A 10796-nucleotide genomic window follows, 5' to 3' on the forward strand; every position below is an offset into this window, starting at 1 on the left:
GGGTCGTTGGACCCGGTCTGTTTCTCTTATTAGTACTAAACTGACCACCTCGTCGCTTACCGAGAGGTACAGTTCTAAGACCTCGCCCACCTCGGGCCGGGCTAAGGTTGGCACACTAGCGAGGTAACGTTTTAGTTCGTCGAACGCGAACTGACAGTCCTGGGTCCACTCGAACCCTTTGCCTTTGATTGCCTTGAAGAAGGGTAGGCAGCGGTCTGCTGACTTAGACAAGAAGCGGCTTAGAGCGGCTATGCGGCCGTTTAGCCTCTGAACCTCTTTTACTTTCCGAGGTGGTTTCATATCTAGAATGGCTTTTACTTTGTCCGGGTTGGCCTCAATACCGCGCCGATTGACAATGTATCCTAGGAACTTGCCCAAGGTGACGCCGAAGACACATTTGTTGGGGTTCAACTTCATGCTAAACTGACGCAGGATTTGGAAAACAGAATCTAAGTCTTGTATTAATTCTTGTGAAAACTGAGTCTTGACGACCATGTCGTCTACATAGCACTCTATCTTCGTACCAATCAGGGGCCGAAATAGCCTATTTACAAGTCTTTGGAAAGTCGCTCCGGCATTTTTCAGTCCGAAGGGCATGACTTTGTAGCAATACAGGCCGAACTCGGTTATGAAGCTGGTTTTTTCCTCATCGGATGGGTCCATCCTAACTTGGTTGTAGCCTGAGTAGGCATCCAGGAAGCTTAGCAACTCGTTTCCCGAGGTCGCATCCACTAGGCGGTCAATTCTGGGGAGGGGGAAGCAATCTTTCGGGCAAGCTCGGTTCAGGTCGGTATAGTCGACGCACATGCGCCACTTGCCGCTTGCCTTTTTTACCAACACCGGGTTGGCCACCCAGCTCGGGTAATGGACTTCCCTTATGAAGTTTGCTGCGAGGAGCTTCTCGACCTCCTCGTCGACCGCTCTCCAGCGTTCTGGGGCTAAGTTGCGTTTCTTTTGTCTAACGGGTCTGACTACAGGGTCAGTATTAAGTTTGTGAGTTATCAGTCCGGGGCTAATGCCGGGCATGTCGGCCGCGGACAAAGCAAAAATATCTAAATTTTGAAGTAAAAAACTCACCAGTTCGGTTCGTAGGGGATCCTCGATGGAAGCTCCGATGCTTAGTGTGCGAGCTGGGTCCGTAGCCGAAGTCGGGATTGCGACAGTTTCCTCCGTGGGCGAAGCTCGTTCCTCACCTTGCTCCGCAGGCCGCTCCAGTTCAAGGTCGTCGGCCGCCTTGGTTTTTCCCTTCAGGGCGGCAACATAACACTTGCGGGACTCGAGCTGGTCGCCCCGCGCTACCCCTACAACGAAGTCCGTAGGGAACTTCATGGCCAAATAGTAGGTGCAGATCGTCGCTCGTAGGATATGCGTGATCGGCCGCCCTATTATGGCATTGTATGGGGAGGGGGTCGCGACTACCAGGAAATCATGGTTGAGTCTGACTGCACAAGGCCATGTGCCGACTTCCACCGGGACGGTTACTTTTCCGAGGGGCCTGACTTCCTCTCCGCTGAAACCCACCAGGGGAGTGTTCGCGGGCTTCAGCTCGCTCCTCTGTAACTGCAGTTGGTCAAATGCTGATTTGAAGAGGATGTCCGCTGAGCTGCCCAAATCTACGAGTACGCGCCTGACCTCGAAGTCGCTGATCCTTAGTTTAATGACAAGCGCGTCATCATGGGGGTAGTGGACTCCTCGCGCGTCGTCCTCCGTGAAGAAGATTGGCTCTTCGGTCTTTGGTCTCTTTGGGGGGTTCCGTTCTTCGAGGGCCGCTTCGCGAACTGAAGTCCGGGCTGCTGCCGAGGTACACCCCGCTACCACCGAACCTCCCACTATTACATGGATGGTTCCCCGAACTGGCCTCTCTTCCGGAGACTGCTTCTGCAACGGTTCGGCAGGTCTGTTGCTAGACTCGGGGGCATCCTTTTCATGCTCCCCTTGCCGACCTACCTTATTGTTATTGTTGTGCTGTACAAAGTTTCTCAAGTATCCGCGACGGATGAGCCCCTCTATCTCGTCCCGGAGGTTATTACACTGTTCGGTGCGATGACCATGGTCTCTATGGAAACTACAATACAAATTCTTATTTCTCTCGTTCAGATTTCCCTTTAGGCGAGGTGGCCACTTAACGTACGGGGCGTCTTTGATCGTCATTAAGATCTCCGTCCGCCTCGTGTTTAACGGCGTGTAGTCCGTCCGAACTGCTATGGGGGCCCGGAATGACTAGTTCTGCTTCGGCTCCCGGGTCGGGTTTTTTCTATTCACCGGATTGGAGAGCTCGCCTTCTCTCTTTCTCTTCTCATTCCCGCCTTCGGTTCGTTGGTTGATTTCTTCCTCTGTCCTCATGAACTTATCCGCGAGTTTGAGGAATTCAGCCACGGTTGCGGGATGGTTGGCCACCATGTGCCATTTGAATTCTTTGTGCGTCACCCCTCTTTTGGCCGCCATGAGCTGCACTGCGGCGTCCAACCGCGGTATCTGCAAGCATGCTTCGTTGAATCGCTTGATGTAGCCCCGAATGGATTCTCCTTCTCTTTGGACTACTCCGAAGATGCTTTCCTTTGTTCTGGGGCACCGTTGGCTGGTGACGAAGTGTGTGGTGAAGACTTGCACGAACTGGGCCCAACACTTTATCGACCCGGGGGCCAGGTTCCTGTACCAAGTGCGGGCTACCCCCCTGAGGGTGGTGATAAAGACCACGCACATGCACGATTCGTTGGCCCTAGCGAGGTGCATTTGGGACTGAAAGGCGTCAACGTGGTCGTTGGGGTCGAAGGACCCGTCGTACTTGTCCAGATGTGGGAGCTTGAAGTCTCTAGGTAAGGGGACCGCCAAGAGTTCCGATGCGAGGGGGGAAGGAACCGAGAGAACCGGGGCAGCCCCTACCTCGTCCGAGCTTGTGTCTTTGCCTATGAACTCCGACAAGGCACGGGTGGCGGTTCGACGACTTCATCGGCGCCTTCGCCGTTGAGCGGGCCTTGTACTGGCGCTACTGGCCTCCGTGTTACCGAGCTCGATGGGCCCGGAATGCCGGTAGTCTGCCGCCAGGGAGCTGAATCAATTTTCGGTGAGCGGGAGCTCGGGCTTGGAGCGCCGGGGTGTCGACCTCACGGGCGAGGTTCCTGACCCGCCCGCGGGTTGCGAGGCAGGGATGACATTTTTCTCTCTTCGGCCTGGGGACGAGGCCTGGCTGTTGGGGTGGTTCTGGGGCCGGGAGGCCTTAGCATGGTGGGGGCGTCCATCCTGCGGGGAGGCCTTGACCGGCCTCGGAGCGGGGTGGCGAGGCGGAAGTAGTGGTTGGTTCAGTGGCAGTTGGGGGAACTGCTGTTGATAGTGGTACTGGGAGATGTTGTGCAGTACTTGGTGCTGGTGAAGCTGGTGCTGCTGGAACTGTTGCATTTGGGCTTGCATTGCCCGCATGCACTGCATCAGGTCCTCCAACCGGTTTTGGCTAGCTGCCAGAGGGACGGCAGTCGGTTCAGTGAAGGTTGTCTCAATGGGGAGAGGAAAGGGGATGCTTGTGGTAGGAGGGTTTACGAGTGCGACTGCTTGTGGCGCGTTCAAGCTGGGGATCCCATCCGCCGAAAGGGGAATGGTGAACTGTCCAACGCACACCACGGGGACTTGAAGTTGTTCCCCGGTGGCGCTTGTCTCCGTGCCACGTCCGGTGTTGCTGGAGGAGGCCATGAGTGTTGGGTTTTTTTTTTTTGAAGAAAAGGGGTTATCGAAGTTTGGAGGGAGGCTTTTTGAAGCATTTTCCCACAGACGGCGCCAATTGATGGAGCGCGATCCGGCCGATCTTAGCTGTCCGCTGCCTTGCTTCCGAATGGGGTAGCAGGGAACCTGAAACGGAGATGGGGAAGCTCCGGGGGGGAACCCGGTGTAGAGGCTTCGAAGCTCAAGTTAGAATCCTTCAAAAGCAAGGTAATACCAGATAGCGCAAAGTTTGCATACCTCTACTGTCGGGGGGCAGGGGGCTCTTATAATCACTTTGTGCACTCGTCCCAGGGCCCTTGTCAGGTCAGGTGTGATTACCCTTGTGATTATCAATTCGGCCGTCGTCCTTTCTACTGAGACAGAACCGTCACTGCCTAACCGTCATCTAACTGGAGATGGCGGTGTCAGTGGTAGTGGCAGGTGGTCGTTTAGGGTGCTGCCGCTAAACGTCAGATCCCAAGTCAGTCAGGCGCGGCGCCCTTGGGCACGAACATCCTTAGTGTCAGGCGTGGTACGACTTGTTTGGTTTTGGTGCCAAGCGATGCGAAGTGCTGAGCGAGGCGGTCTTGAGCTCGGAGGTATCTATAGGGCAGGTCAGTTCGGCGAGGTGTATCCCGAGCTGTTACAAGGTGAGTCAGTTCGGCGAAGTGTATCCCGAGCTGTTACAAGGTGGGTCAGTTCGGCGAAGTGTATCCGAGCTGTTACAAGAGTCAGTTCAGCGAAGTATGTCCCGAGCTGTTACAAGGTGGGTCAGTTCGGCGAAGTGTATCCTGAGCTGTTACGAAGGGTGAGTTCGGGCCCCCGGTAGGGAGTTCAGTCCGCTCGTGTCCCCTTGTTCCCACCTAGGCTTGGCCCCTTTTGCCGAGCTGTTGTTTCTGCCACGTGTCACGTAATAGAGAGGTCGGGCCAAATCCTCCTTCATCAGTATCCAAGCCACATTCCAGGTAGGGATTATTAAGCCAAGCATCCAAGTCACCTGCCAGTCAGAAATTGTCGAAATGCGCATCATAATAAATTCATATCGCCGATCCCATTGGACTACTATGATGATGATGATTTATTGTCAAATATTACTATCATGTGATGTTTGTTTATCATTTTTCATATTTAATAAATGCACTTATTTCAACATGATTCCTATCCATTTATCTATGTATTTCTAATTTTGGTAGGTAAGTTTTTAACCCAGATTCACCTTGACCAATCCATGTACTGATTGCCAAAGTATGCGAGTACAAATGAATTAATTGTAAATTCTAATTTATCTTTGTTTTAAGTTTTGACTTGTTTTAATTGTTTGTACTTTGTAGATGAAGTAAAAGAAAAACTTGAGCGAAATATAATAAAATATCAAGCAAAATTAAGCCAGAATTTGCGCTATTTTTTTAGGCAAAAAAAATGGATTTATATTAACTCTTTAAAAGATTATAATTTATAGAAGAGTAGGTTAATGGTCCGTTTGATTGCCAAGAAAGAGATGGGATGGGAAACATCTTTAAGGAATATTCTTTTTTCTCAATGTTTATTTTCAAATAAACAATGGGATGGGAATGGAAAACAAGGGACATGAGATCCCAAAATGAAGGATAGGGGGTCACACCATTTTAGTGAGATCCCACTAAGAAAGGCATTATTGAGAAAGCTTTGAGCCTTGTCAAAGAGATACCGGGTTCCCTCTTCGTCCTCCTTCTACATGCCTTCCAATGGCTACATCTCCGGCGATCTCGAGCGATGGTTGAGTTCTTCCATCTTCGGCGATCTCAAGCAACATTTCTGGTGACATCTCTGGCTACATCTCCGATGACAGTTCTATCTTCTCCAGCAACGTTTCCAACGACATCTCTAGCGATCTCAAGCGACATCTCTGGTGATCTCAAGCAACATCTCTAGCTACATCTCCGATGACAAGTCTGTTTTCTCTGGCTCCATCTATTATCCTTTCGCGAATTTGATTTATTTTTGCACCATTTCCTCCTTTTTTTATTGAGTTCTCACCCTTTCCCATCTTAATTTCTTACCCCTCCAGCCCTAGTCATTAGACCATATTTTTCATCGCCATCAAGGAGTGGAGTGATCATCTCCTTCATTTGTTGGTTGGATTCATGTCTTCAAGAATTGTCTTTTGAATTTTTTGTAGGTCAAAACAGAAAACAAATTGTCTGAGGTAACAATTCCCCTGTTGTGTATCCCTATACATATCAGTTTACAGCTCCGTTTCTCTTGTCGCCAATGAAACAATAGTGTGTTGGTTTATCTCTTGCAATATTGGATGTATGAACTTCCACGGGGAATATTGATTGATGAATGTTCTATATTTTTATTGTAATTTCATAATTCATTTCCTAAAAACAAACACGAGAAGATAAAAAATATATATATTCCTTTCCTATCACATCCTTTCTTATTCCATTCTTTTTCATCCCACCCTTTTTGGCAACTAAACGGACCATAATGGATTTGGATTACAACAAAAAATTGCATCTTGCGTCACACATCTGGAATATTATGTGGGACCTGACTCGCCTAATAATGTTCCATATGTGTACATATATTAGTGTGCACTTTATAAGCTGTATTTAGAAATAATCCCGTGTTTACTCAGCAGTCAGCACTCATCTCTTATTTATACTTGATATAACGGCAAATAACACAAGAAAAAGGAAAAAAAAAAAAAAAAGAGAAAAATAATAACTGAATTAACTAACAAAGCAGCTGAATTGGAAAAGCGGGAGATGTAACTGTAAACCATCCAGTCTCTAGCCGTCGCCTACGTCGTGACAGAAGCGACGTGGACCTTTGGACGGTATACACCACTTTGCCCAATCCAACGTCTACGATCTTCGGATCTCAGGAGATGGTAACACCCATTCCGATTAGATTTTTCGATTCCCCATGTGCTATGTGTATGTATATATAACTAACTGGGTGAAGGGTGATCTACACTGTCATCAGATCAGACCATCTATCTCTGAATCTAAACCAAACGCCCACATGTCGGCCTCCGAAACTTCAAAACCGGACGCGAAACCCTCGTCGAATGATCCACCTGAATTCGACTTTATCGGCCAAGTCATCCCCGATTTACCGTCGGTTCCCGGACCTGAATTTGATGCACATGCACTCGCCGCCGCGGACATCAAAGAAGTCGAAGCCCTAATTGACGCTTTGACAAGCGAAGCTGATAAAGAAGCTGCGCCTGCAGAAGGCCCCATAGCTGCCGAAAAGATGGAGCTGCCGTCGCCTTCGCCCCCGTCTTCTTCTCAACCCGGGGAATCCACCCCACAGATTGCAAAGACAGAGCCTGAATTGGATTTCGAAGCCAATAATTCAGAGGATGTGCACATGCAGACTCCGGCTCCTGAGGTGGTTGAGCCCCTATCGCAATTTCCCCCACGGAACAGGGGCAGAGGGGCGGCGAAAACGGGCCTCGACCTAGCGATCGTGCCTGCGTCGCATGATTTGCCGGACTGGTTACCACCGGGTTGGCGCATGGAGAGCAGAATCCGGAGCTCTGGTGTTACTGCTGGAATGAGAGACAGGGTAATTGGCTTACCTACCCTCATCCGTTTAACCCTCCTTAACTGTGCGGTTTGTTGACTTTAGCCTGGATCAATTTCTCCCTTTATTTTTCTCTGTCGAAATCCATTTAAGCGACTCTGTTATGCCTTTACTATTCTTTATTTCATAGTTATGTTCTCTTCTTCTATTGTTTGCGGCAGTTAGGCTGTAGGGTTCTTCAGTATTTGGGTTTATATTTCGATTTTTCCTGTTCTTTCTAAATGTTTCTCGACTTACTAGAATATGTTTTCTTTCACGACTTATGAAATTCTTAGGTTTTGAAAGCTTGACCTGTGGAACTGCATCATTGTTTAGATGAGGTTCTTAAAGCATGAGTTATTAGGTGCCCAAAGAAATGTCTTTGGAAGTCCTTTTATATCCTCCTCACAAAACCGAACTCCACATAGATGATATCATCCTTGGGCTATTAAGTTGGCAGGTTGGTCTCATTGATGTGGTTTTGCGGAATAATAGGACTCGGTTAACCTCGATTAGAAATTCTTCCCCTTTCCTCTCCTTCTTTTGTCAGTCTCATAGATGTTATGAGGCTTGAATATTTAATGTTGTAACTGTCAAGGTTGTAGGAGTGCAAATTCTTGCATTATTTCTTCATCTTGGGTAGAGATATCTATCGTCATTGCTTTATTTTCTCACTGTTAATCTTTTATTTTTATTGGATCTTTTATGCCAGTTAATTTCATATTTGATTCTCATTTTGTATGTTGATGCTTGTAAGTTGATCAGTTATAGAGAATTAGTCTCCTGAAACTTAGGGACAATTAGGTTTTGCTCATTGAAAAATCTAATCCGGGCTTTAGGTTTTTACCTGTTCTTTTAATGTGTGTGTGGGTGGGTGGGGGGGTTCTCCAATAGTATTTTTCCCCTGTTAATATTTTATTTTTATTGGGCCTTTTATGCCAGTTAATTTCATATTTGATTCTCATTTTGTATGTTGATACTTGTAAGTTGAGAGTCCGGATCACCTGCCCACGAGAACTCTGCCCACGCCTACCCACAATACACTACCCCCGTGAATTGGGAACATCTCCCCCTGCATAATACTATGCAAAGATGTGATGTTCTCCATGTGTGGCTCCGATAAACGTGGGCAGAGTTCTCGTGGGCAGGAGATCCAGACTCGTAAAGTTGATCAGTTGTAGAGAATTAGTCTCCTGAAACCTAGGGACAATTAGCTTTTGCTCATTGAAAAATCTAACTCAGTGAAAAGTTAACATATTAATTCCTGGAATTTGTAATGGTGCCATTGTTTCTGATACTGTTAGTATTTTATCTTTACATTGTTGTGCAAAGGCATATTTGAGACAACAAAAATTATCATAGAATTCCATGGCGTGCAGAACAACTCTAATTTGGCACTTCTAAATATCTACCCAAAACTGATGTTATATGTGCTTGTGATTGCAATTTCCCAATAAATGCTGAAACTTGTTAATTTCTAAGTTGAGTTGATACCAATAATATGCTGGTATTGCTGGAAAGAAAAGCAATAACATACTAGTTAGTAGTTACTTTATAGGTATTAGGAAAATGAATGTGTTACTATGCTATGCAGTATTTCTATGACCCAGTCTCAGGTCGTCAGTTTAGGTCAAAGAGGGAAGTGCTCTGCTATTTGGAAACAGGAATGTCTGGAAGGCAGAGAGCAAAATCAAAGAAGAAAGACACCAATGCTGATGTAACGGTGAGTTAAAGGTGACTCCCTATTTGATAGAAATACAGTGGATTTTTTTAACAAACATTTTAAATGTGATCTCTTGATTTATATTACTAGCCTTTGAAGACGTCTGAGCATCCTAGCTCAGGAGGGAAGAGGGCTAATGGTTCGACCTTTGATTTTCTCAACCGGCCAGCAAAAGTTAAGTGGGTTCTTACTGATTCGGCTACAGGGTCTTGGACCCCCTTTATTGGTGATGAAAAGTTGCCTGAATCCAGAAAGCAAGAATGGGCTACAGCATTTAAATCCATTGCTCTCAGAAACAGTGGTAGTACCATGTTTCAAAGGTATCTTCATCTCACAAGAATCACACCACGTAAATTTGATTGAAATGCACTTAAGGGTCATTGAACCCAAATCAAATCCCTGCTTATCCATTGTTGATTGCTTGGACTGAAACCATTTTGAAAGAATGGTGTCACTTTGTTTGCCTAATTCTGGACCCCTTTTTGGGGTGGCCATAACCCCATTGGTTTTGGTTCGGGCATATCCCCAAACCTGTCCTGTGTTGTGTCATGAGAGATGTGGAAGGGGTTAATGGGTGGGCAATCTTCCAAAAGGGAAAATCCATCTATGTGGGTGGGTGTATTAATAAGTAATTCCTATGCTATGACTGGTCAGTGCCCCTCCATGTGTCATTTGAAGGGTGAGGTCTAAAGCCATATTTCAAATTGAGTTGGTGAAGTTCTCATTTTCATTTAATACACGATTACTTTACCTTTAAAAGAAAGTTCTCTTTTTCATTACTTTCGAGTCATGATAGCCTTACCACCATATGATTACAGAGGTTTGCCTTGCCATTACCCCCTATGATAGCATATGGTATCAAACAAGGCAACATCGGTTATCAAGGTTGTGTATCTAGTTCTGATAATAAGAGAGGTTGATAGGAAGCCTCAAACCGCCTTGATTAGGTTTTCATTTGCCTTTGCCTTCCTGATATTTCTTTTTTATTACCCTCAACCTATTGCCACCATACATATTCCGTTTCTCATTCCTCTAAATTGTATGTATGACCTCAATAGCAGGTAATGCAGAGACTTCTCAATAATCACAGGTCACCAACTGGAAGAATCACTTCTGGAGATCTAGCCTGAGCGGTTTTTGAGCACCTTGCAACAACAGGTAAGCAGGCATTGACTGTCTGAATCCAAACAATTGAAAACTTCCTTGAAACGCAACAGACACCTTGATGGCCTGACTCTAGCAATAAACGCCTCAATGTCCTGTGAAAAGGTGGTTGTTTTTTTGTTGGGTGACATGCATGAGGGTGGTGCATGAATTCCTGCTTTTCCCCGTCACATCCTTAACGAGATCATCTCTTTATTAACATGTATATTTAGAATCAATTTGAACAAGAAAAGGGTGTCAACTGGGAATGTTCGAGGTTCGATGCATGGTCTGTAAGATGAATTTTATGAATTATAAGGTGTGCTTGAAGCTTACTGAATTGCATGGTCTATTATAGAAATCATTGTCGTAATTGAATTGTATCATTACCCTATCTGGAATAGGCCAGTCGATAATACCCAAAAATCTGCAGTTCGATCCGGCATCCAATTCGATTACCTCAGATATTGGATCGAATTCGGGTGTACTCCAATCCGATCCGATAAAAATCTGACTCTGATTGGCTTTGTATATTATTAATATATTAAATGTGAATATTCTAAAATACTTTGCATGGTTTTCACTTTCACTTTCCAAACGAATGCTTTGATACATTGTAATTTAATATATAAAATAAGTTTTAGGGGCAACTGAAGAAATGCTCTTCTCCAATACCTAT

At 46.1% G+C, this 10796-nt stretch overlaps 1 protein-coding gene across 2 annotated transcripts; it reads left to right on the forward strand.

The window, feature by feature from the left end:
• Window positions 1-6628: 6628 nt before the first annotated feature.
• Window positions 6629-10457, forward strand: LOC148870535 (uncharacterized). Of its 2 annotated transcripts, none has more exons than XM_088971417.1 (4): window positions 6629-7254; window positions 8846-8974; window positions 9065-9294; window positions 10036-10457. In XM_088971417.1, exons 1-4 carry the CDS (start codon window positions 6706-6708, stop codon window positions 10037-10039), a joined length of 912 nt encoding a protein of 303 aa, XP_088827543.1. In that variant the 5' UTR covers window positions 6629-6705; the 3' UTR covers window positions 10040-10457. The 2 variants fall into 2 exon arrangements, with proteins under 2 accessions (XP_088827543.1, XP_088827542.1); XM_088971416.1 differs by having other exon boundaries at window positions 6649-7254; window positions 10033-10457.
• The last annotated feature ends 339 nt before the right edge of the window (window positions 10458-10796 follow it).

This window comes from Nelumbo lutea, chromosome 2 (assembly GCF_056320005.1).
Source record: "Nelumbo lutea isolate HS-2025 chromosome 2, American lotus-T2T, whole genome shotgun sequence".
Classification (NCBI taxonomy): domain Eukaryota; kingdom Viridiplantae; phylum Streptophyta; class Magnoliopsida; order Proteales; family Nelumbonaceae; genus Nelumbo; species Nelumbo lutea.